The sequence below is a fragment of the Chlamydotis macqueenii genome, chromosome 1 (genome assembly GCF_036417535.1).
Source record: "Chlamydotis macqueenii isolate bChlMac1 chromosome 1, bChlMac1.mat, whole genome shotgun sequence".
NCBI lineage: Eukaryota > Metazoa > Chordata > Aves > Otidiformes > Otididae > Chlamydotis > Chlamydotis macqueenii.
The window spans coordinates 142,277,933-142,305,174 of record NC_141556.1 but is presented as its reverse complement, the minus strand read 5'-3'; the positions used below and the strand labels follow the sequence as shown (position 1 = coordinate 142,305,174).

General features: G+C 39.9%; 1 protein-coding gene across 4 annotated transcripts in view; it reads right to left on the bottom strand.

Annotated features, from left to right (window-relative positions):
- The window catches only part of ASMTL (acetylserotonin O-methyltransferase like), a 29,823-nt gene extending 3,271 nt beyond the window's left edge, over window positions 1-26,552 (bottom strand). Inside the window, exons 1-13 of one of the 4 annotated variants that reach the window (XM_086768653.1) lie at window positions 26,175-26,552; window positions 24,582-24,713; window positions 22,734-22,781; window positions 22,033-22,097; window positions 19,743-19,804; window positions 17,518-17,626; window positions 13,700-14,126; window positions 10,562-10,724; window positions 8,550-8,734; window positions 6,428-6,557; window positions 5,181-5,324; window positions 4,486-4,608; window positions 1,708-2,861 (exon numbers count right to left, since the gene is read on the bottom strand). In XM_086768653.1, coding sequence (XP_086624779.1) covers window positions 2,644-2,861; window positions 4,486-4,608; window positions 5,181-5,324; window positions 6,428-6,557; window positions 8,550-8,734; window positions 10,562-10,724; window positions 13,700-14,126; window positions 17,518-17,626; window positions 19,743-19,804; window positions 22,033-22,097; window positions 22,734-22,781; window positions 24,582-24,713; window positions 26,175-26,267 — 1,899 coding nt within the window. In that variant the 5' untranslated portion in view covers window positions 26,268-26,552 and the 3' untranslated portion in view covers window positions 1,708-2,643. Of the gene's footprint in view, window positions 1-1,707; window positions 2,862-4,485; window positions 4,609-5,180; window positions 5,325-6,427; window positions 6,558-8,549; window positions 8,735-10,561; window positions 10,725-13,699; window positions 14,127-17,517; window positions 17,627-19,742; window positions 19,805-22,032; window positions 22,098-22,733; window positions 22,782-24,581; window positions 24,714-25,830; window positions 26,104-26,174 lie in introns of those variants that run through there. The other 3 variants (XM_086768669.1, XM_086768679.1, XM_086768661.1) reach the window with 3 other exon arrangements.
- Window positions 26,553-27,242: the final 690 nt, after the last annotated feature.

The window sequence follows — 27,242 nt, the reverse complement described above, 5'->3', positions numbered from 1 at the left end:
CAAATGTCGCTAGATAGAGTAATGCAGGATTATAATTTCTAAGTCACTATTATATTACAGCTTTGGAAGACAGTGTCCAAATTTTGTACATTCTGAAAGAAGGACACAAAGAGAATGGTCATTATAACTTGCCACACAAAGTTATTTGGAACATCCAGATAACATCAGTGCAATTTGGAAAAATATACCCAGAAAGCACAACTAAAGTGTATACACAGTAAATTTAGTCAGTACAGGGAAAAAAAAAAATATCTTTACAGTTAACAAAGATTTACTAATGTAATTGAAATTTCTTCATGAGAGGGACCAAAACAGAGCTAACTTTCAACCCTTTCAGGAAGCATACTTTAATGAAGAAATTTTGGCCATGATTTTATAGGAGATGAATGGTCATAACAGTCTTTTCTGAATTAGAAAGTCATTTAATTGAGAGTATCATTGTTTAGTAAGGATATAATTTCCAGTCAAAAGACAGGGGGAAGGAATTAAAGTGCCAGCCCTCCAAACCTTTTTTTTTTTTTTTTAAATAAACCAAAAACCCCATATTAAATACTTCCACTATCCAATCAGCTAACACATCCAAAACTGAACTGAGAGCTCACACAAAGGAGCTTAGCTATTAAGTAGCTCTTCCTAAGCTTTTGCACTGGGTGGCTCAGATGACATACTACCCATTGCTTCTGTCCCATTACTGTTACAGGCACAAGTACTGTTAACAGCTGTAACAAGGTTAAAAAATTGATTAAAAAAAAATACCAAGCCAGGACAGCCAACCAAGTTGTGCCTTTTCTTTCTTACAAACTTCTTTCTGTCTTCCTCAAGGATTCTTACCTCAGCGTTCAGTAAGCAAGTGCTGAAGTTCTTGTTTCCGTTATTCATCTATCATTCTATTAACCTCCATGATTCCTCACCTCAAAAAATTGTTTTCTGTGCATCACATTTCCTCTATACTTTTGTTAGGGCAGAATGTGGGTAAAAGCATGTTCAAGAAGGCACAACTGGATGTCACTTCCCAAGGAACACCACAAAACCTACAGGCTTTATTGGCAGAAGTTAATTTAGATTTTAAAACTCAGACCCCTCATTCTTCGCATCTTAATTAGTGAACAGGCTCACATTCTCCTCAGTTATGCCTATCGCTTAGGAAGTCTTTTCAGTTTAACACCATGAAATTCACCCCTTCTACCAGTCAGCAAAAGATACCAGAACAACTGAAAAACTTGATTTGGACATTACTGAGAGACAACGAGTTTATAATTTCTCAGGTAACTGGGATACGTCAAACGATTATAGAACAGCTTTGGCTGAAAGGGGCGACAGATCTCTAGTCCTACCTCCCACTCCACGTGAGGCAGCTCTGCAGTCAGCTCTGCTTGTTCAGGGCTTTGTTCTCAGATCTTGAAACCTCCAAGGACAGAGATTCCACAACCTCTTTGGGCAATCTGGTCCAACGCTTAATTATCTTGAGAGAGCAACACTGCGGTGCATTACCACAGACACCATGCCCAAGGGACTAATGCTTAGTGTGTGTAGAGTGTTATGCTTTAGTCACAGAGTGCCTTGAGGTTGTGTGGTAGCCAAGCACATTCTATTCAGATTTTACAGTCAGATACATAGTACTTAGAGGCACAGTTTTAAAGTCTGTGACAGTTACAGGTGTGCGAACTTCAGGATTGAAATTTTCTGACTTAAACAGCTTACAGCAGCTTGAAGAACAGCATTATGAACTTTATTAATATGAGATGAGAAACATCTAATTGCTGGAATGAGTCTCTCTCAAAATACACACCTGCATAATGGCAAACTTCATGTCAATATGGAAAATCAACTTATTTTAAATTTATTCAGCTGTTGAGTATTTTGCCTTCTCTCTTTACATGTCTGTACAGATGACATCGGTCAAATTTCCATTAATAAAAACCTTCTGCTAAGAATTACAAACCCCAAAGTGGTAAAAGTCTGACATTTCCCTGATTCTGTACAGCTGAAATGCTCTGTAGTAAGCATGTTCCTCATGATGAATTCAATCACTGTGGCACTTTTGCTTTTACTCAGTGCTCAAGGAGCAAAGTAACTTCTGATTAAGTAACATAAGATAGAGTCTACCAGTCAGATACAACTCTTGACCTTGCTCATCAACTCTCTTTAATTTGCTGAGGTTGGTGATTCGGCACAGGCACGGCCTCTTTCACACTGGCTCACTGGGATTATTGCTGTAGAAGGGTGATAGGCAAGAAACTCAGCTAGTTTGAAAGTGCAACTTTAATCTCCAGGAAGGCTTCACTATAAAGTACACTTTAAATAAAAAATAAATATCCATGCAGTATTAGGAAAAAAATAAACATTAGGAGAAGTGACATTAATGACAAATACTTGGAAGAGATATGGTCTGCAAACTAGGCGAAAGAACTGGATATGAAGGTATTTAATACACGGGAGTTTTGGCCTGCCCCTGACACTTTTTAAAGGCATAGAACTCACTCCTGCAGAAGTTGTAGTCCAATTTTTCTTCAAGGCCTGTTAACAACTATGTTTCAGAAAAAGGGTCAAAATCATCCTACATTGACAGCATGTGCTGGTTGATGATGGGTATATTACACAAGTGTGGTAAAAACTCAGCATCCCAGTTTGCTTCTGGGCACACTACGGTGACAAATTCTTCTTGAAGCACAAAACAGCATCTAATAAGCTTCCTGTGACCTTAATTTGTACATTTGTGAATCCGTATTTCTCCAGTAGCTGTTTATATTCTGAGCCACTTCTCTGCTTGCCTTCAGTCATACTGAGGGACTGTAGTACAGCTCTAGGAGGGCGCGTCTTCTGTTCATCAAGCACAATTTCTGCCACTAGCAAGGCATTTCCTGCATTTCCAAAACAACCAAAAGTGGTTCAGTAAAGTATTTTTAGCTTCAAGTTTTTAGTGTTTTGTTCAGAGACAGTTGTAGAGGTCCCTCAGACTAGTGTTTTAATGGTCTTCAGTGGAAACCAGTGGCAGAACTTTACTTTCAGTAATCTCTTCCTGGAGGCAACCATTAATTGTTAAAACAAAGGGGGAGTTCAGAGCCCTGTCTCCACCTCAGTGAGGTTCAGATCACTCCCTGACTATCCTGAGTTTAAACCCAGTCTTGTTTCCATTCGAACCAAGCAACTCCTGTAAGCATCTGTCATACCCCAGTCTTTGCATAAGAAGATTAAGACAGTCACCCATAATTTTCTTTCATAATTTATAAACAGGGTTATGCTTTATGACCTACATCTAATTTTGAATGCTCTCCTATGAAACAAACTTCATTGCTACAGTTAATCCTGTTGGGATTAAGGAATCAGTTGATATTAGCAGTCAGGCTTTTCTGCTTTTTTTTGTCTTCTCCTTTGATCTTTAATACTGGCCAAATATGAGTCAACAGTGTTCTGGGGTGCACCAAGCACAGCATAGCTAGCCAGTCGAGGGAGGCAATTGTCCACACTGTACTGGTGCAGCCTCATCTCAAGCACTGTGTTTAGTTTTGGGCACCTCAACCTAAGAAGGACATCAAACTATTAGAGGGTGTCCAGAAGAGAGCAACCAAGATGGTGAAAGGCCTCGAGGGCAAGACTTAGCATGAGCCACTGAGGTCAGTTGGTTTGTTCAGCTTGGAGAAGAGAAGGCTGAGGGGTGACCTCATCGCAGTCTACACCTTCCTCAAGGAGGGCAGCGGAGGGGGAGGTGCTGACCTCCTCTCTCTGCTGACCAGTACTAGGACACCAGGAAATGGAATGCAGCTGCACCAGGGGAAGTTCAGATTGGACATTACGAAAAGAGTCTTCACTGAGAGTCTTCACACTCCAGGTCAGTCCCTGGAGCAGGCTCCCCAGGGAAGCTGTCATGGCACCAAGCCTGTCAGAGTTCAAGGAGCCTGTGGACAACACTCTTAGTAGTTATATGGTTTAATTTTAGGTAATCCTGTGAGGAGCAGGGAGTTGTACTTGATCCTTATAGGTCCCTTCCAACTCAAGACATTCTATGATTCTATGATTCAAATGCAGGAGGAAGCAGAAGAGGCTACATATTTCCCATGAAATCCGTACATAAAGTAGTGCTGAACTCCAGTTTACTATATTCTAGGCACTGCTGAGATAGCAAAACAAACCGCTTCTTCTTGATTAACCTAAAGGAACTTTAGGTAGACTACCTGTATGTATAGAAATAAGCACATGCCTAATTATTTGATGATGCAGGGTATAGTTAAAAAAGACTGGGTATGGCAGAGAGAGGGGAGATGACGTAGTTGTATGTGAAGCCTGCAACTACAGTAAAGGCTTATTTTATATAGTTTTATTAGCAGCTTTTTTTCCCTTTTTTTCTTAGTAGGTATTACCATAATGCAAGCATAGACATTCAAACAAAGGCTACTATGATTGGACAGAAAAATGAATCTCTTACGATTACTCATTATGTTTATACATTAACATGCACCTTTAAGCCTGCAAGATGAAAAAACTTACCTGGTTTGCAAACAGCTGATATCTTACTTAATAGCACATGTATCTTTTCATCAGGCCAGTCATGAAGAACACGTGAAAGGATGTAAAGATCTGCTTCTGGAAGATTATCCTTGAAGAAGTCACCTGTTGGAAAGCAGAGTTAGTAAACCTACATTCCTACAGAAACCGCAGAAGTACATTCCTACAAAATGAAATTAAAATATTACAGAGGAACTCACCAGCAGAGGTAAAGAAACAAGAATGAACAGGTATAGGGATGCATTGATTTGCTGATAAGGAAAGTGTAGTTAAACAGAAGAGCAGATCACAGGTAAGAATTCTGTAACATATGAAAATTGAAAGAAAGCCTAAAACAAGCAAGGAGACATCGAAGTCCTTTGTAGCCACCACACTGATCTTGCGTAGGAAAGAAAAGCCTGAGACAAGGACATGCTGCCTCCACTCCCAGTAGTACTCAAAAATGACTAATTCATACTTCCTTATTTATCTTTCTCCTACCATAGCCAGTTTGTTCCTATCCCCACAGGCTTGAGAGATACAATGTCCCCATTTAGCACAGGTAAGCCTACATTGCCTTGTACTAAGACACATATTTGGCATTGGAGCAGGGTAGCACACCATTTTCTGGAGCAAAAGAGCCTGCTCTGTGCTGCAGGGTAATAGAAGTAAGACAAAAGATCATGTGCTACATTTACCTGATACAAATGTCACTGGAGCTGTGTGTTGTCCCGAAGGCTGAAAGTAAGAGGTGTTTGCAATGACTTCTGGAAGGTCAAATACTGTGACCTTGAGATTTGGGTATATTTGTACTAATTCATGAGCCAGAGCTCCAGTGCAACCTGTTGAAAGTTTAAAAAAAGTCAAATCAAGTCTTTTCTCCCAGCATTTTCAGATATTTTAAAAGACAAGACTGTATATAACATTAAAATACAGACATTAAATCAGAATTAGAGGTAGACAGTCAGCTCCACTATTAACATGGGCAATAGCAGTTCCTGGTGGATAGAGCAATGCTGTAAAGCTCAGGGAATGCAGGCGTGACTCTTTACTGTCATAGAATTGCTAATATGACCTTTGATATCAGTACCTCAGGGCAGAAGAACACTCGTGAAAGGAAAAGGACCTGTAATTAGTGGATGAAGAGAACTATTTACCATTTACCACCACTTACATACGAAGCTTGACAAATACTGTCCAGCATGGTGAAGGACAGAGATGGTAAAGTCTTGGAGTCTCTGCACAAGTGGCAAAGGTTGCACCAGTATTGTGTTAAGTCCTTTGAGATGTTGTCCACCTCTCCAGGCACTAAATAAAGTGTTCCTCATGCAGTGGATCTTTCCCTGCATAATAACACTGCCTCTTTGCAACTCCAAGCACAGGGCAAAAAAAGACACTAACAAGAAGAGTTTCTTCAGGTGTATCATTGGTCTTCAACATTTTGGTGATCATCTTAGATATTAATTAAAACAACATACAAAAAAATGCATTCTAAAAGAATAAAAAACCTTTTTGTTCTAGCAATACAGTGTTTTAAGTTTGACACTCCAATATCGAAGCATTCAGAAATAAATCCTTCATTACTTTTGAAAATTTTGGACATGCCAAAGGACAGAAACAGCATTGTTGAAAACGGAGCTGCCAGCCCAATATTCTATCAGCTGAGCCACAAACCCTCTTGTTTTCTGTGTTGAGCTGTGTCAGTATGCAACTGATTGGGACACACATTCACTTATTTCAAACTACTCAACACCATTTAAGTAACTCTGCTTTCAGTTAAATGCACCCAATTCTTTTGCTCTGGACACAATACCATAAAAGTAACAGTAGATAACAGTACTGCAGTTCTAGTAAAAAAAAAATATACATCTGTTTTTAGTAAAATATAGAATTGAAATTAAACTTTTCCCTTTAAATTGTATACAAGTTCAATTACAGGCAATACCTCCTAAGTCACAAGCAGATTTAAACTGTGAAAGATCAAATGCTGTAGCCACGTCTCTTGCTGTCAGGTGGGCAATGCTGTGCATGGCAGCCATAAAACGTTGCTTCACCTCCTGGCTGTGATAATAGTCCTAATAATGGGAAAAAAAAGCGCAGTAATTGAAGTTTATTTTCATTACTTAACCATGTACAACCAAGGCAGTAGGTGCACAACATTAACATTAGAATTAAAAAATGAAAAATTAGTTAAAAGTGCCATTGCTCATCGAAGTCCTTTGCTGTTTCACTGTAGTGATAAGGAGATTTTTGCATCCCCTCCAAAATTCTGATCACACAGACATCTTTGCAGTGTGTCTCAAAGGACATACACTTGGCTGGTTTGAACCTGGTCTTGATGATTTCCCAAAGGCTATGAAATTCAACACTTCTGTCCACTGAAGCTGGGGCAGCATAGCAGGAAGAAGGGGTAATCTGATAAGTGCTTTTTAAAGAAATACTGTGTCTTTGATACACATTACTAACACATTTGCTCCCCAGCAAGATGTCTCCAGACTTTAAACTGTTTCAAAGGACAGATTAAGTTTTTTTCTTTCAGTCTCCTAAAGTGTTCCTCCTTCTTCATAAATCCCTTTCATTTTGTTCTGACATTCACTCTCCCATGATGAGAAAACAACTAGATGATTGGATCACAGCTTAAACCAGAAACATTAAAGCTCATACTGTTTTTTTTTTTTTATTAGGGGAGAACCAAGCATTAAGTACCACAACCTCATGCTTTTACCTTTGAAACGATATGTAAGCATGAATCATTTTATGTCTCACTTTCATACAGACTTCATCAGTTATGTCTGGCTTTACAGCTGCCATGAAGTGGATGTATCTCCAGGCCGTGGTATGTGTAGTGCCATAAGCAGCTCATATATTCTGCTTAGACATACTATCCTGCACACATATGGAGCCCAGGCCTGAACTGGTAGTGACCCCTGCCGCAAGCATCGCTCAAGCAAACTCAAGTTAGTAATCCAGATGTTTAATGAAGGATAAGATGCAGTTCACCAACATTAAAACACTTAACTTGCACACATATTTAAGCATCTACTGCAGTATCTATCCTAAGGCAAAGTATCCAAACTCACTTTAAAAGAGCCTTTGATGGATTCCTAAAGAGGGTTATGTTCACCAGTAATCTAGGTACTAAGATCAGGCTAACAGGACCTTCTTATGTCTCCAAAAGCCCTTATTTCCTTCCATCAACAGTGTATGAGGGATGTAGACATCTCCTTTAGGAGATTGGCTTAATCAGCATCTAGAAGTTAAGTACAAATTAAGAACCTCAGGCTGTAGTCTGAAGTACACTTTAAGCCAGCACTGCTGTCAGAGATGAAGTCCTGACATATTTTCCTGCTCACTCTACTAGCCCTCTCATTAAACAGGCACAAATATTTATGCCCCTCAAGCTGCTTCACCAGTGAACAACTGACAAGTTAGGCTAGTTATAACCCTAAGTGATTCTCCAGTCTGAACACACCTACCTGGGCTAGCATTGGCAAAGGAAGGCTACAGAGATGGAAATGGATGGAAGAAAGGATTACAGTTCTTATCGGCAATATATACCTGCCTGAAACACATACAAAACTACAAGCCTTCATAAAAGAGACCGGATCCCCTCTCCACTGCATCAACACAAAGCGACTTTTAAAACAGTTTGGATTACACACACACACAGTCAGCACAGATTGAACTGGATGCACACCAGTACCAAGTGACTGGCATCTAATATGGAAGGAGTGCACATGTGCGTGATAAGGTACCACCTGGTGTTATAAAAATGCCACATAAATGTAAATTAAACAGAGGTCATTCTGAGAGTGTTAGTTGGATGGGCAATGCTTTAGCCAGAGAATTTTCGCCAGCACTGGAATTTCCCAGTATATCCTGTGATTGCTTCAGCACTTTAGAGCCTGAAGTTGAAGGAAACAGAACTCTGAAACTACTGGGTTGCACTGTACTTCTACCATTTCTAAAACTGACCAACTTTCTTAGACAACTCAGTCTCCATTTGCTCCTAGATCAGTTCTGGGCTCCTCACAGCTAGTTTTGAAACGAGTGAGAGTTTACATTACCTTAAATAAATCCTCTGCTTTCTTTCCAAAGGCTCTATGATTTTGCCTGCTGCCTTCTTTGATAGCAGACTCCAAGTTTGTGAAGAGAGGCCAAAGGTGGTCGTTAGAGTGGATAATGTAGCCATGAAGTGAGTATTCACCATCTGAGGTCAGGTAGGTATTCGCTGAATCTGTATTACTGTAACCTTATGGGAAGAAAACAAAATGTAACCAACTTTGTTTCAGCACTTTACACCTGTCATTTAAAATCTCAAGGCAGATCTTCCTGCACAGCTGTTAAATAGCTAGCAAATCCTGATCTTAGGATCATATTATTTTTTGTGCAAAGATTTCTATGAAATAATTCTAAAGGTCTTCTTACTCTTAAAAGAGCAGGTACTTTCTTTTAAAAAGAATTTAGATGCCAGAGGATACAGATAGACACAGATTTTTCTTTTTCTTTTTTTTTTTTTTTAAACCTGAGTACCTCAAGTTATACACCTGATATTCAATGGAGAGTATTAGTTGTTTTTCATTCTTGAATGCATTTCTCTTTAGATTATGGCTTCTCCTTCCCTTAAATTCAAGCTTTCTCCAATATGTTTTGCCTGTAGGGCTTTCTCCTTGGTCTTGTCCTCTAACAGACTTGAAGGCCTCCTTTATTTCCTTTTCTTGGCACTTTACCATTTCAAGTCTTACTATGTAAATGATGCATATGAAAACTTGTAACTACATAGTTCAGACTGAAAAAGTGAATCCTAATACTGACTCCCTGACCTACATACAACTTCAAGCACTGTTCCAGTTAGGGGCACTAACATTTAAGCTGTTGTCTATGAAGAGGGACACATTTCAGAGCTCTCCTTGTTAAAACTCTGATTCTCTGCTAAATATTGTGATTCTGCATTGCTGTAGCAGGGAATAGAATTTGGTCCTTATTTTAGACAGAATAATTTATGTTGGAAAAGACCCTTAAGATCACTGAGTCAAATCATTAACCTAACACTGCCAAGTCCACCACTAAACCATGGCCCTAAGCGCCATGTCTACATGACTTTTAAATATCTCCAAGGACAGTGACTCAACCACTTCCCTCAGCAGCCTGTTCCAACACTTTGATAACCCTTTCAGTGAATAAGTTTTTCCTAATATCCAATCTAATGCCCCTCTGTCGTCCTCCCCCTCCCCCCTTCCCTCCTACCCATTTCCTCTTGTCCTATCACTTGTTACTTGGGAGAAGAGAACATCATCCACCTCACCACAGACTCCTTTCAGGTAGTTGTAGAGCACAACAATGTCTCCTTTCAGCCTCCTTTTCTCCAGGCTAAAAAACCCCAGTTCCCTCAGCCACTCCTCATAAGACTCGTGCTCCAGAGCCTTCACCAGCCTCGTTGTCCTTCTCTGGACACACTCAAGCACCTCAATGTCTTTTTTGTAGCAAGGGGCCCAAAACTGCACACAGTATGTGAGGTACGGCCTCACCAGTGCTGAGTACAGGAGGACAATCACTTCCCTAGTCCTGCTGGCCATACTGTTCCTGATAGAAGCCAGAATGCTGTTGGCCTCCTTGACCACCTGGGCACACTGCTGGCTCACATTCAGCCAGCTGTTAACCAACACTCCCAGGTCCTTTCCCGCCAGGCAGCTTTCCAGTCACTCTTTGCCAAGCCTCCAGCGTTGCATGGGGTTGTTATGACTCAAGCGCAGATGATACATCTGAGCTATTACACTGCTCCCTGGGACTGCCCACTCAACTTTTTCTTAGTGATGTGATCAGTACTATGTCCAGAGAGCAAAAGCAATCTAAGGATTCCTCAAAGGAATAGATAAAGTTCATTAGATGAAGCCTGCCCTCAAGTGAAAGAATTCCAGCTACTAATAATGCAAGCAAATAAGCAACAACCTACTCCCCTTTCCCCCAAATCCAAGTTACCCACAATATCAAGTCAGACCCTGTGACCTTCAAAGCACATCTCCCAGTCCTGCGTGTCTTTCAGTACTGTATGTAGCTGGGAAGAGGAGAAATTAGTCACCTTGTGGTGTTTTCTCCAGTAATCCAAGACCAGCACATGCATCAAGGAGTCTTTCTGTTCCACACACAGAGGTTCCAACCTCATGTGCAACATCCACAGCCTTCAGTGGACCTTTATCTTTCAGGTGATCAAATATCTTCAGCTTACAGGCCACAAACAGAGCCTACAGGTAGGAAAAAATTGTTAGCATGCTATGTTCAAAAGACTGCAATAAAGAAAAAAACAGAACTGCACCTTTTGCCTGGAATTATTCTACACAACTACTGCTCTTTAAGAAGCGTGACACAGTTCAAGAAAACTCCTAAAAACTGCTATGATACATTTGCTTCCCTCTTGAAGAGTTTCACTCTCTTAGCTGAGTAACAGAATTTTGAGCAGAGGTGTTTGGGGAAAGAAGGGAACTCATTATTCCGGAACACAGCCTACAGATTTCATATGAAGACTATCTCTTTATTCAGATATTTCGCATATCCCCATCTATAAGTTTGTTCCATAACATCAGATAGTCTTAAGCATCTGAACCAATGTCAAAAGATCAAATTAAATTTGATTTACCCAAAACATAAGGAACTGGAAAGTTCCGCCAAGGCAGTGTAACAGCTTCAGTTGCTATAATCTTGGTCTTCATTTAATAAAAATTACAGAGGAAAAAAAAAGAATAAAACTTCAGAGCACAACTGTACTATATGCACACCTTAACAGGACATGTACATATGGAATGAGGAAGAGAGAACAGCTAGTGCTTCATGGTGAAGAAAAAGCCATGGGCAATGCACCTATGTCAGCTGAAAAACTTAACTGAATTTGTAGAGCTGTTAACCAAACCAGAGAGGAAAGTTAATGACATGTGATGATATATACCTCTCTATTTGAAATTAATTTGCAATTTTGCAGTTTCAATACTCTGAAACAGTTAAAACACCTAAAACCAAGGAACTTATGTAGAGCACAAGAATGGAAGCACACACAGCAATCACAGAACCCATGTCTTTGCAGCTGCAGGCAACTCAGGCCATCAGACTAGATGACTGTTGTAGGCTCCTTCCAACTGAAATAGTCTATTCTATTCTAAAAATCAATAGTCAGGGAAAAAGAATGGATTGACATTCTGTTTAATAAAACTCAAATGGAGAAAAAGACATTAATTTTGTGAGGAAGGTCTGCTACTGTGTGTCTAGATTATTCTATATCTTAATCCTCTTTTTACTATTTCCTCTGTTATTCCAATAAGAACGGATAGCTGGGATTTATTACAGTCCAAGCTTTGACAGTACTGAGCCAATTGCATCTACTCTACAACCATTTGCCCAGTCTTTGGACTGATACCACCTGGGAACTACAAGAACAGGAAAGAGAAGGTGAGAAGGAAGATAGGGTCAAAAACTTGTCTCATTCAAATCACTCTTCCTAACATTCTGTAATTCTCAGTTTAAGGTGGAGAGGGGGAGCAGAGGAAAAAAAAATATCAAAGAAAAAACCCCAAAGGTCTGAGCATGGATCAGACCATGCCAATTCAGAACATACTAAGTTTGAGAAAGTGTTATTAACTCTGATCCCCTCCTGTTCTTCAACAGCAGCTGTTCATAGTAAAACAGGTGGCAACATCTTTGCCTGCAGATTTCACTCTGCTTTATGAAGTCCTTGAAACAACACTCAAGGATGAAAATGAAATAGAACTTGAGAGCTTTTGTGAAACTAAATGCTTTTGTGCCCTAATCCCTATTCTACAAGTGGAGAGATGATGCGTTTTGTCAGATCACAGGAAGTATTCATGGCAACTGGTAATTAAATTTACAAAGATTCAAGCCCTGAGGAAAAAAAAAATTCCCACTAGTTTAACATGAAACTCAACACTTCATACTCTTCACTTTACACTGGATTAGTGGGAAAGCTTCTGTTTCTATTTACAGCCTCCACTGTCTTTCACTGCACAAAACCAAATTCAGCATCACATCACTGTGAACCGTGTGCAACAAAATGCTGATGAGTCTCTGTTTTTTTTTTTACTTAAACTGAAGAAATGCTAAGCAGCATCTCACCCATTCAAGTACATCAAACCTCCCTCCCTATGGATACACAAGGAAGTTCACAAATGCAACAGTCTCAAGGCTGCTTTATTCCAAGTCTCTCAATACTGTATTGCATGCCTGCAAGCAGCACACCCACAGATCTACAGTGACGACACTATGGTTTTCCTTTATAGCCGAGTACAGCTTTCTGCTGTTTCAGCAAAAACACTGTCCACTGTCTTGCATGTTTCCCTCCATCCTCCCTCAAATTCATTATACCTTTAGTTCCAGGTTTGTCATTTCACTGCCACTTTAGCAGTTTTATAACCTCTAAACCTTCCTAAAACGTGAATGACTTGATGGAGACCAGCGATCTATTAGAATGACTGGTGACTGCTTCTCCTTCACTATTGTCTTCACTTCACTGGAGCTCTGAGTAGAAAACCTGGCAGCACTTAAAATGCTCCAGGTACTCATTTCCCATCACACTTGGCTGCTACACAGAGCATGTGACCTTGTGTTTATAATCTGTTATGTGTATGTCTCCATCAGATACTGCATGGATATGATCAGCTAAACATACCTGGAACATGAAACAGAAATTATGTAAATTTAATAATAATTTTAATAAATTATTATTAAAAAAATAATCTCCTTAATAGGAAAAAAAAATCTTCCACAGAGTTCTAATGCTAAGCATTAAAAGTTAGAAGGGAAATACAAAATACACAATTCTTGTCACAGCTTTAAGTCAGATAAGTTAACTGTAGTAAATGCTTTCTTTGCCAAGTATATAATTTCCTAGTTGATTGTGCTCCTATGACAAGTTAAAAAAAAAAAAAAAAGGCACTCAACTTTTTTTCCCCCTCTCAAGAGACAAAAATTTTTATCAAATAGGTAGCTGAAATACCATAGAACAGATAAAAGCAAATACTGAAAAAAACAATGTTTGCACTACACCAGAACTTTCAGCTATCTTAGATTCTCTGGTACTTCAGTGGTCCTTTTTTTACTTTTATTAACACATTCTTACCGCAGCTCAAGTATTTCACATTACCTGCTACATACTGAAGTTCAATTAAATAATCATATCAGTCAGCAATATAAAGAATAATTTTTTTTCGCTTACCTTTGAAGCTCTAAAACCATCCATCAGCTCTAGAATTTTAGACGGAAGTTTTGCTGCACTTTCCGACACTCCATTCCGATTTTCCAAAGGTACCATAAAACTACTTCTGACACTAGAACTGTTCTCAGAATTGTAAATAGCTCCTGAGGAACACATCCCACCGCAGTCCAACTTGCTTGCACCTTTGTGCTCTGTGAAATTTGAAGACTCACTTTCTCCATCACTTAGGTTCTCAAAAGTGTCCACAGAAGGGATGGAGTCATACTTTTTACGTTGCACATTATGTTTAGGAGGGGGATAATACAATTCTGCTAGCTTTTTGCAGAAGTGATTCAGAGGAAATCCCATCACATTCAAGACGTCTCCGTGGACATACTCAACTAACATTCCACCAAGGGCCTGGATTCCATATCCACCAGCCTTGTCCCTGAGGGAAAGAAAGCAAAAATGACATCTAATTAAGGTTTAGAGTAAAGGTAGCACAACACAAAGAATCCACCCGTACTGCAGAGTCTGGAATAAAGACTAGTGTACTCAAGCCAGAGCTGGGTTAAATCTACTAGTTAGACTCAACACTTTAATTTATAAATCACAAAATAAATATAAGGATGAGTATTTCCACTAAGGGCGATAGCCTAAGGTGTTTATGCTTCAGATGGTCCAAGTCACCTAAGCAGGAGGTACATCAGCTGACTGCAGTCACATTGTGTTGCCATAAGTTACCCAGCATTCTCCAAGTCCTGGCTACCAAAAAGGTAACAGCAAGCATCACTGTGACCAACATTGCCACTGGGTCACCCAGCTGCATACTCACCCTCTCTCTAAAGGCCCCTGGAGAGCCTTCCACAATCCATTAGCTCCAAAAGGAGCTCACACTGAAGAAAATATCTTAAACTCAAATGATTTTAGTAGGCATCTTGCAGATCTCAGTCATAGGAATATCTAAAATGAGGATCAGGAAGCTAGGACTTTCTTGGGAGGAGCAACCTATTCAAATACAAAATCCACTACTATCCCACTCAACCCTATCCAATTCTTGTGTAACCCTCCGAGATACAGAGCTGTGCTTCACAACACTGTGCTCTTAGATGTCATACTAGCAATATTGGTAATTTGGCACAGGAAAGTATTTGCATAGAAAGTAACCCTGAAAGTCTCATTTTGTCTTTAGGTGTAATTATGTGAATTCCACTGTGTGGAATGGAAATGCATAGAGACAGACAAGCTGCAACAGACCCAACAATTTTACCGTTCACATTTAAGGAACAAGGCAGTTAGAAGCATGCTTACTACATGACAACACCAGAATCCGAAAGCCTAAGTCAGCAAGCTTTGAAATCAAAGGTCAATCAGTCTCAGATCTATTAACTTCAGACAGTATGGCATTACACAAGCTACTTGTGAAAGAAGGTGACTACACAAAGATGATTGTAGATTTTTCATCTCACAATTTGACCAGAACCAGCTCTTTACATTTTTAGAACTTATTTCTGGATTCCCTTTCAGATATTCTCCTAAGAGAAGCAGAGGAATCAGTATCCCAGCAAATGGAATTTTTTGAATTGCTATAAACTAGAGAACGGGGCTATTCCTTTAATCTCACATTTTAAGCACCACTGTATAGCTTTGTCATTGTTTAAATTATTCCTTCTTTTAAAACATACTTAAGACTTACACCATATAAATTAGCAATATTCTAATGACTAAACTGTATTTTCATTTTTAAATGAAGTAGCAGTCCAGTACAACGAAGTCATTCTGGTATACACTGACAGGAAGGCAAAAAACCATTGTGGCCATCAAAAGCAGTGGTATCATACTGCCAACAAGGATATAAACAAGATGTGGCCAATTGTGTTAATTTTTATGCAGAACTTTACATTCTGGCATTGGATTCTGAGTAGGATTCTCTATTGCAGCTACAGCTTCTACTCCAAAAGCATGACGTGATGTAGTTAGTAACAGTTCCACTGATTTTTCAACAAGTGTCTTCCACACTAAAAACCAGAATCTATCAGTATCTACATAGCTCTTGTAACTAGCTTTTGCTAATCTGACTGGCTTTGGTAACTGGATACTTCTATTAGCATAGCACTAACTTTAAGGCTTCATTTATAACACTACACACAGCATCAGTTAATTTGTATTATCATTAAAAATACAACTCACTTTAAAGACCTTTTGACAAATAAATAAGATCACTGCTGCAACCAAAAAATTTTTCAGTAACTGACTGTTGTAGGGGATTGTTGTAGGGGATTTGCACACGTTCAGCAGGAACGTGTGCAACATCCACTGATTTTTTTTTTTTTTTAAACACCACAAACAACAAACTCCCACACAATACAATGGGAGAAAAACATGCTAAGAAACAGGTAAAATAGAGGTAACTTGAAAAGCACATTTCCTTTATTAGCTGTAGAACTTTAACTTTAGTCATGTGACAAATATCCATGTAGACAATATCTGAATTGTCCAACACAAACCTAATGATAAATAAATCACTGTTGCACTAACAAGTGCTTCTGCTCCTACAGATGAAAGGAGATGCTTGGTTGGGTTTTATGCGGGTTTCCAAAGATAAGAACACATGTACGACAGTTATACATGTGTCTTGGCCCACACAGTAGCATTAGTAAAAATACAGACATATTTCAGCCAGATTAGACAGTCTAATATTAAAAAATATTTTTCAACGTGATATTCTTGTTAAAAAAACATGGTCATTTTTTCCTCAAACTAAGAATACCTTTGAAAAACCTAACTAGGAAGTTCTGTTACAAACTGTGTCCTTGAGAAAAGGTTCTTCTCTGCATACTTCAATTTTGCTTCAGTCTCTTCAGTAAGCTAGGAACCTTCTATGTCCAGAAAGTATGCCTCATTTACACATAAGCACTTAAATAAATCCAAAGTCTACACTGAATTCTCTTTCCCCATTAAAACATGACCGTATGGTTTTACAGCACAAAAACCACCCCAACTGATACTCCTACAGAGTCAGAACTGAAGTTACAGAGTCAAAAGTTCACCTCAGATCACCAGATAATGCAGACCATAGTGCTAACTATGGCCTGATTTGCCTTCACTAAGCTTCAGCTAAGAGAAAGCAAAGGCAAATTCTATAAAGTCACAAACATTCTCTTGTTGTCTCCAAATAAGTACCATTTTTTTTTAAATAATCTAGTCAACTTCATGTTAGGAATAGCTGGGCATTCTGTTCTCATGCTATTTCTTCTGTGCAATCCATGCTGTCAGTAGTAACAGGTAGACTGCAAAGGTAGATGAAAGACATAAGCTGAGACACAATTATGGCATAATTGCTGGCCACAAGAATAAGTGAAAATTAAGTTGGTGTTTCTTGCATCAGAACAGTGTGATTTTGCTAATAAACTAAAACCAAGTTCTAGTTTCTTTCAGCAAAATTTTCTGATACTCTGATAATCCAATACTCACTCTATTCACCTGTTTTATAATGAGAACTATCCATTGTCTCAGGCATCCAAGCTTCCTGAATGCCTCTACTAACAGAACGGTAATCCCATATTTTATGACCGCTTCCTCTAACTGAGAGCATTTCAACAGTCCTAATTTTTCAAATTTCTTAGTGTACTAAAAGGTAGCTCACTTTCGCAAGAGGAAAGGAGTTCTACCTAAGAAGAACAGAATACTCACCTTGCATCACCCATGCTATAATTTATCATCTATACACAGCAAAATTTCACAGAATACTGGACAAAATGTTTTATGCTAGTAGCTAGTAACATACCCTAACATACCTATTCTCAAGTACTGTGTGATAGCTTCAGGGTCTTACTTACATTGGCTCCCCACTATGAATGTACTCCCACAAGAGCTCTTCAGACAGGTCAGAAAATTTTACTTTAGTCTCTTCATAGAAATTGGTGACTTCTGTCTCTAGCTGATTATCTACAGAAAGGAAGAGGTCTCATCAGAAACAGAAATTGTAGTTAGAGAGCATAACACCTCAGTTTTATTTCAGTTCGTATTCATGTGATGTTTTTGCTTGGCAGAAATTAAAGATACTACACAGATGTATGAAATTACTAACAATACTCTTTAGGGACAGTGGACTCAACTTCCCTAAAAAAGTAAAAGGTTGTATTTTCAACCTCTGCAGTCCTGTCTTGGGGCTAGCAAGTTGCTCTCCCAGTATGGGATGCACTCTTAAATTAAAGATGCTTATGCAGAGCTATTTATGGACTGCTAACAAACACGTGCAGCACTGAGTACAAAGAAGGTTACAAATGCCCTTCTAACTTTGACTGTTGCCAAAGAACTCTAACAACACATCATAGCTAAACACGTAGTGTTATAAATGCCTGAATGTGAATGTGTAGCTGTATCTGTACTGCAGACTCAAAACATCAAGCAGTCCCATCAGTAACCACAGTGTCATTTTTGTATCACCTCTCAAGAAATAACAAGATTACTTCAGACTTCTGTTATCTAGAAGTGGTTGAGAGAAGGCCAGAGGTGCAACAAAGTACTGCACACCTGGGTGTGGACCCTGTTTCATGTGGTATGCTGGAATCTGGCATCATTGCAGACAGAGGCTTTTCCAAAACATGTTACAAAGGGAAGAGCCTTGGACAAATGAGTGTGCACATTACAGATTATGAGTTCTCTCTACTCTTTCCTATAAATATCAAGGTCAGCATGTCCTGATACTGCTGTTCTGACAGCAGTGGGAATTCTTGAGGAGTAAGAAAGATCCACAGTACAGACCATGGGAAGAACACCAACCAACCGCTAACAGTGTTAGTGTTGGAAAAAAACACTTAATGACCTGGATGAAATAAAAAAGTTGTCGCATATGAAGACTGATTATAATCTCTTTCAGTACTGATAAAAGAGCAATCAGCTCAAGATGAAAATTCCATCTGTAACAAATATCTGGTACCTAACAATAGCATTGTGATAATAAACTAAAACTAAAAATGTATTCTAGAAAACTCTTCCATTGACTGCATCACTTGGGGAATACACAGACTTCTGGTATTTTTATTCATCTGAATATGATGTGGCTTAAATTTGTAAACTTCAAATGAGACGTGCTGTCATAGCACCAGCACTGCAGTTTGGTGCACTTTTACTGTCCTCCTAGAGTAAACTGTTAAAGTCGTTATTCTTCTTGCTGATTGCTCACAGGAACCCCTTGGTAACATGTTTTATTTCTTCTGCAGCAGCTCTCTTTCTACTGTACATTAGTAAGGGTATTGGAACACTGACTGTATTTCTGTTGTAAGACTTAAGAGCAATCTTAATTCTCATAAAGATTAAAACCTGTAAATAATTTGTCTGCAGAAAGACTATGTCCAGTGAAATCTCAGAAAGATGACCCTTCCAAAAGTTCCACTAAAAGAATATTGGCGTAATTATCAGAGAAGGTCCTCAAACCAAACACTCTTCAAATTATATTAATGGTATAGTTCTCAAAAACCACCTTCTTACTACATAAATTATCTCATAAAGAACATTGCTCCCTACAGTTCATTAACAATCTGAGGCATTAAGCCATTATTTCACTCATCCCCTAAAAATGGCCTGTAAAGCTTTTTATTTACTGAAAAATGAAGTAACTACAGATACAGCTTGTATACATCAGCTAGTATATGTATATGAATACACTTGTATTCATCAGCTAGTGTACACGGAACACAGGAAGAAAGTTAATATGGATCAGATTCTGCTCAGTTCCAAAATCAGCAGTGCTTACTTTAATTTAGAATATATCCACAATTCACATTAGTCTTTAATTAATTCTATAGCTTTCAGATACAGTATTTCTTGAAGTCTGTTGTATTTAGTCATCCTCCTTCCTGTGTGAAAACTGACTACAGTAAGAAGTTTGGCTTCTGTGGGGAGTTTTTAATTTGTATATTGATCTGGTAATTCTCATCTCAATTAGAAAGCCAGTTCAGACTGTATATGAAAAAAATCCATCCTGTTTCTTCAGTTGTAGAGGCCTTTCTGAGAACATTTTTAATAAAAATATTGAGTTTTAATAAAGTGAGACATGTACCTTTACTGCTGCAATGTATAATAGCCACTCCAGTGAAGACACTGTGCTCTTTCCCACTCAACCTGTCAGGGAAAAAAATGTGCATTAAGCAACAATTCTATGAAATCTGTCATGTGCAAAAATATTCTACACGATTATGTCACTACAGCCTGAGAAACAGACCATTATATTAATAGATCACCTGATGGCTCTGCCATGTATCCTAAATAAATACATTTTATTATTTCAATACAAGTGAGAAGACATTGTCAAAACAACAAAAAAAAAATACTATCAAGAGAATGAGTCATTTCAAGTCTCCACAATCTCACTGGTACTGATGTCCACAATTTGGAAAAGTAGCCCATCGTAACAGCTTATTTACTGTACACAGAGAGAAGTGACTACTTTGAATGCATAAGAAAAAGCCAATTCAGCATACACACGACTAGTACAGATTCACAGAATAGTTTGGGCTGAAAGGGACCTTTAAAAGTCATCTAGACCAGCCCCCCTGCAAGGACCAGGGTCATCTCCAACTACATCAGGTTGCTCAGAGCCCCGTCCAACCTGGCCTTGAACGTTTCCAGGGATGGGGCATCCACCACCTCTCTGGGCAACCTGTTCCAGTGTTCCTCCACCTTCATTGTAAAAAGTTTCTTCCTTACATCAAATCTAAAACTACTTCATCCAGACTGGCCCCCAGGGATTCCATGGCAAGCCAGAGTAACAGATGCAGAATGTAAAGGAAGGGAGCCTACGTTGACTCTTAGCCGAGACGCCTGTGCTCTCTCATACCGTGGCTCCAGAGCGCCACATTGTGGCTGATTAATTTTGAGGACTAAGTTTATTAAACTAACGTGTAAACAATGGAAGTATAATAAATAGCATAAGAACTTGAATCTTTGAAGAGACTAATTAATGAATAGTTTCCTAGATACTAGTCAGGCTATTATTCGATGTGATTAGAAGCATCTCGCCCTCTTACTATGCCCCATCAGATTCCACATAATTAATTGTAAGATGAAATGGTGAGTGAAAATTTCAGCCTAACACCTTGCATATATGCAAATATGTATCTTGTCTGCATTTTTTCCTGTTCATCTAGAACAAAATTAAGAGGAGTTATAAAAAACTAAATTTTAAGTGCATTTCATATCCATGATTAAGAGACTGACCTACTGAACCTAAAAAAAAAGCCAGAACACTTGCATACGTTAAAGTAGACTAAAAAAAAAAAGTACTATTTTTCAACTAACGAAATTTGGCAAGATTTCAAGCAAAACCAGCTGTGAAATCTCTTGCCAGACAGACTGCTTTGGGAATCTCCTACTAATAACATATGCTGCTGTCACTTTTTCTTTTTAAAGACTACTACTTTTAAGTTAGTAACATGCCACAAAGGATCAAAATTCAGGCCAAGTCATCAATAAAAAAAACCCTAAAATATTTAAAATAGACTTACAGAGCAAAACTCCAGCAACTACTTAGCCACTTGTATTCTCTCTTTAGGAGATGCCCAAGTTAGAATGTAAACTGGTGAAACAAGCAGTGCACCTTTTCGGTATTCTCCCCATAAAACAGAAGTGTAACTAGTGGATTCACCACATCTCATCCTTTAGAAAGGAGGTGACTAGAGTTATTTAGTTAAAGTTTCATAAAATAAAATAAAATAAAATAAAATAAAATAAAATAAAATAAAATAAAATAAAACAAAACAAAATAAAATAAAGAGAGATTAAAAAAAAGAGAGTGCTAGAAGATAACATTAAGCTTCTAGGGAAAAGTATCCTTTAGGAAAAAAGCAGAAGCCTCAAATAACAGCAGCCTACCATCTATGAATAACACTGATGGCAGTAAATTTTTCTTCCTCGGTTAAACTATAGAATTTAAAGGAATTGTGCATGAACACATATCACCATGTACTTTCTTGTATATGCAATACTCTTCCATTAAATGTCAAGCCTCAAACCAGTTCTTGATGGTTCTGTCCTTCTTCCCATCGTGATTTCTCTCCATATCTCCCCTTCCTGTAACAGCTGAAGCATACATACAGTCTTGTGACAAGTGATCTGAAAACTAACCCAAGTGAAAACAAAATGCTTCATTATGTCCCTGAGAGGCAAGAGCAAGCAGCTGTGGGAATATCAAATAAGGTCTAACTTTGTCAGTGGCAGAACTGGCTTACACTACGTAGAAATGACTGAAAAAAATGTGTTCATGGAGTTCTTCATATACATTAAGGAATCTGTACAGCACCTTTTAAAACAGCTTCAGATACACATCTGGAGTTTTACGTAAAACTACAGACCTTGACAGCATCCTGTATGCATCTTGCTTATCAACTGGTTTCTCCAGGATCTGCTCATCCACACTCTAAAACAGAAAGACAGTGAGCGTGCTGCTCTTTCTTACTTTTCAGAAACTGAGGTCAGAAATGACATTTAAACCATGATTCAAAGTTTCAAACATGAGACTACTGAATAGAGCAAGAGCCACAGATACTTTGGTAGAACAGATAATTTAGCATCAAGCACATAATGAGTCCAACACTCTACCCTCCAGGGCCTGCAGCTCTCAAACAAAAGGATAATCCAGTTTCTTCTGTTCTTAATCATTCACTGTCTCTGTGGAGACGACAGGTATAAAGTGATGCCCACTACAAGGCAGAACATTGAACAGTTCACATGATCTGGACTTCTTGACAGCCAACAGTTGCCTGAGAACAGACATACTAGAGGAAATTACATACTAGAGGATCCAAGGCAATACTTGTGCAAGACTAGCATCTCTGCAAAAACAGCAGCAAGGCTTCCAGCCCTCAAGACACCAAAAATTGCCTTGTTAGGAAAAAAAAACCCCTAAAACCCACACGCACACAACCCAAAAGATGCATCATATTGCAGGTATAACTTATCAGTGAAGACAGTTCTCAAACTTTAACCCTAAAGATACAAATATTTTCTACAGTTGTCACAAATTAAGACAATGCTAAATCATGAGACTTCTTACCACAATAGTGTCTGCTCCTATGACAACATCAGGTGTTCTCAGATGTTTCTGCAAAGGCATAAAGAAAGGAGATATTTCTCAAAAGATATAGACAGAGCAAAACCCTTTAAAACTCAAGGTAAGAAAACAAAAGTTTGTTGGTTCACAGGTAGGGCTGTACACTGACCTAAAAACAAGACACTTTTTCCTTTTGCACTGTTTACAAAATAGGAATCCTTTATATCACCGTAAGAGCGAGGAAAACAGGATGCTTGGGCAGACCATTCTCAGGTCACAATTTTGCCCAAACACGTTACTGATGAACAAATGCATTCAGTAAAGAACTAACTGCACTGTCAAAGGAAAATCTGATCTTCAAGGTGGTACATAGAATTCCTTTAAAGCAAGTACCCTGTGTACAGCGTTGAAGCCCTCTAGGATAATTTTTCCAAGCCTAATTTTGCTGAAAAAAAAATAAGAACAAAAAAAACCCCCAAAATTTCTTTAGCTACGCTTTGTGTATCTTTCTCAAAAGGGAACACATACAGTCCACTTTAGGGAACTGAGAGGTAGGGATATACAAAGATTCCTTGTAGCCTTTTCTTGCCTTTAAACTGTAACCTGCTCTTATAGCTGAGTTTTAATTTACTTGCATGTTGTCAGGTACATTGTTATTATTTAATACAGCAAGACAGGAAACTTGTCTGTAACTAATCATTGTACTAAAAACTTCGTAGGGAACTGATTCTTCTATAGAAAGGCTGTTGATGTGCTTTAAGTAGTAGAAAAACCATCATTTCAAAAATTCCTGTGTGAGGAAGCATTTCGAAATCCATTGAACTAGCACTATCACCAGCCTAGTGTTTTGCAGTGAAAGCCCAATGTAAGTCAGCTAGTAAGGCTGAGTTTAAATACACTCTTCTAATCTCACAGGATTCTTTGAAAAAAGTTGACAGAAACCTGGATAACAATTTACATTGGAGATCATGCAATATTTGCTTTGAAGAATGGTGACATCTGGCAACATTGCGGGTTTAAAGCGTTCGACATTCCTTTTGTGCCATCAGTATCGGTTTGACAAACATACTCCTCTCTTACAGAGCTATATTATTAAGAAATTATTTGGTACATTTGGTGGGATCTAATCAGCTAGACTTCTAAATAGGTTATGGGAGAGAACAGCCTTACATGCTCAAACACAGCAATCACAGCCAAGGGCAGAAGTCAAATATGGTGTAAGTTGTACCACTGGTTTTGATGGTATTTAGGATTAGGCCTTGACAACAGAACCCGAAATCACATCAGCTTCTCCATTCTTAAAATGAAATTGCCTACTTCTTCGTCCACAACGCTTTAAAACAGAATGAGTCTTCTTTTTCTGCTTTCCTCCAGCACCTCTATACTCACAAGTTCAGAGCTATTCTCTTGTCACAACTGTTCAACTGAGCTACCGTTCAATGAAAACTACAGTAGAGCACTGGATTCACATCAATGCATTTTCCCATGGACTCTGCCTCTGCAGCCAACAAATACCTGGAACAAACAACTGTCCAGCCACACACCTGACTGTTGGAAGGAACTATGATGTATATATTCCAAGCAAGAGTAGGTGTGCTGCTAACAAGAGATGCAGGCCACTTCTGTTTGTGGAAAGACCAAAATGTAAGCACGGGACCTTCTTTTGATTAGGTGAGTTAATTTTAGGAAGCTATCTTTCACAAGTGACAGAAAAACATCCACTTCCACATCCACATCCACACTGGGGAAAATGCACTGAGAGATCACCTAAGTAGTACATGCAAACTAAGTCACAGTAACATGCACCACTTAAAGACAGAAGTCTCAGTGCTGAAGTAGCTGGTAACTTACTACATGCATTCTGTTCGCTACTTCAAGAGCTTTCTGGTTTGCTGTTTCCATGGCATACTCATAAGGTGCTGCAAAAGATGACTTCTCAAGCGTCTCCTTAAACCAGGAGGGAACCACCTCAAACCGCAGGCCCTGTAACAAAGGAAAGCAATACAGTCAATTTATTAATTGTTATTAAAGGTTGCTCCCAAGACATATTAAGCAAGTGGTAAATTTTATTTTTGCTCTTTCCACTTTAACACCTTCCTCAAACACACAGAAAAAAAACCCCCAAACAACAGTGTTTCTATTACAGTGTTTGGTGTATACATACCATTTGCAAGCAGTCCAAAACAAAAAGCTTAATCAGAAAGAAATTTTAAACTGGTGCGCTTACTTCATTTTACCCTTATGATTTATTAGAACTTAATCACATCGCTAATTTCACCACTCTTCTCCTTTAAAAATCTAACAGTATAAAACTTATGCAGTTCATAAACAGACTATTCTACTACTGGATTTCTTTTTTTTTTATTTAATCCATCCATAGCACTTTACTTGTGCACTAGCAGTCCACATTCTGACAGAAGCTTTACCACCCACACTTTATGTGTTATTACACACATGTTAAACAGAAAACAAGAGTCAGTTTCTGTACAGTTTCTTGGTGTTTCTCCACATCTCTGTGTTTTGTAAAGAAAATACTTTTTCCCATTTAAGTTCAGCTTCTCCCACTAAGAAATCTAAATTAAACACATTATAATACTCCAGTGCCTCCCGCAGCCCCCCTGGGTGAGGTCGACATGTCAGGGCTGAACACACAGGTGCGGAACAGTCTGAGCAAAGGGTTACAGCTCCCTCTGCACTCCACAAGTGCTTTAGAGAAAGAAGAGATAGCTACATTATTCCCCCCTGACCCCCCATAATACTAATCCCATTGAGTTTTCACAGATTTCAGAAGCCTAAGTCAAATTTTCAGAAGTTTAGGTATTAAGTATCTAAAGTAAAGGCAATGAAAATACATTTTTTAACTACTTCAGCCCATTCTAAGACCCTCCACACTTTTCTGCTACATGCCAGTAATTACACTGCCATTTCTCAGCCTGAGCAAGTCTCACTTGTTTGATCACGCCACCTCCCTGCCAGCAGCGTACTTAAATTCACTCTCCTATTAACGTGATCACGCACAAAACTGACGCACACGTACTCGCTTACAGAGAAAAAAACCTGACCAAGATGAACCCGACTGAAAAGAAAAAACAATATTCACATGCAAGCCGGCGCGCAGCTCCGGGGCCAGAAAGGCAGCCGCGGCCGGCCGGCCTCGCCGCTCGAACCTCTGAACGCCCCCGGCTCCGCACGCCGCTGCCTTCGCCCCCAAACACGACGAACCCAGCCGCGGCAGGAGGCTCGGCTCCGGCTTGTGCCCGCCCTGTGCCACTCGGCCCCGGCAGCTGGCGGGCGGGAGGGCCGGGAGGCGGCGGGACCCGCAGGCCCGGGCCAGGCCGGGCCCAGGCGGCCGCTGCCCGCGCCCGCCACCCACCCACCCCAGGGCGCCGCCGGCCTCCTCCCCGGCCCGGGGCCAGGCGAGCGCAGCGGCCGGCCCGCACTCACCACGTTGGTGAGGATCTCCTGCCGCCGCGGCGAGGCGCTGGCCAGCACCACCCTCTTGCTGACCAGCTTCCCCAGCACCGGACTCAACACCATGGCGGCGGCGGCAGTGGCGACAACCACCACTTTCCCTCAGCCTCCTGCTCCCCGCGGATCGGGGCGGGCGGGGGCGGTCCGGGCCTTACAGGGCGCCGGGGACGCGGGGCGGAGCTGGGCCGGGACCGTCCCATCGAGCTGCGGAGGCCCCGCCGGGCGAAGGCGGGCCGGTAGGACCCGGCGTCGGCCGCGGCCCCGGGCCGGGGAGGGGAGGGAAGGCGAAGCCAGGCCAGGCCCGGCCACGGCCCCGAAAGGGAGAGGGTGGAGGCGAGGACTGGTCCTCGCAGGCAGGTTTGGAGTCGTGTGAGCCACGTTTAATGTCATCCCCTCTCCCGATAATACTTAAATTAAATGTTTGGCAAATAGGTGATGCCATTCTTTTTTTTTTTTTTTTTTTTTTTTTTCGCTGAGACGGAACTATTATCATCACCTGATTTGATGCAGTTCTTGGTGGATGGGATATCCCTGTTTGGCCTTTTAAGCAGGTGTGAAAAGTTAACACAAAAGCTTGGATTTGTTCCCAATACCGTGCGAATAGTGTGATGCTATGTATTTTCTCAGCTGGATAGTAAAAAAGTTAAATATGTATTTTAGCATTAAAAAGATGCATCCAGTCATTGAAATAGCAGTTTGCGTTAAATAATCAGGTCTCTTGACATCTGTTTAACAGACGGTATCTCTCACGGGTTGTGTTAGGGGTTGCCAAACCTGGAAGCCCAATGGAGGCGAGGCTGCTGCAGCTCCGTGTCCCCAGGGTTCTGCCCGTGAGCGTGTATTGCCAGCAATGTGTACATTGATGCACGGCAAACCACACAGCGTAACAGCACTGACATGGTCATGAACAGCAACAAAGGTCTCTCTGCCTGTTCCCTTCGCTGGCTGCTCAGGGTGAAGGTCTGTTAGTGGGAAATACATATATACACACACACACATACGTGCATGTATACCTACCTATATGCAATGTGGACCCCTCCA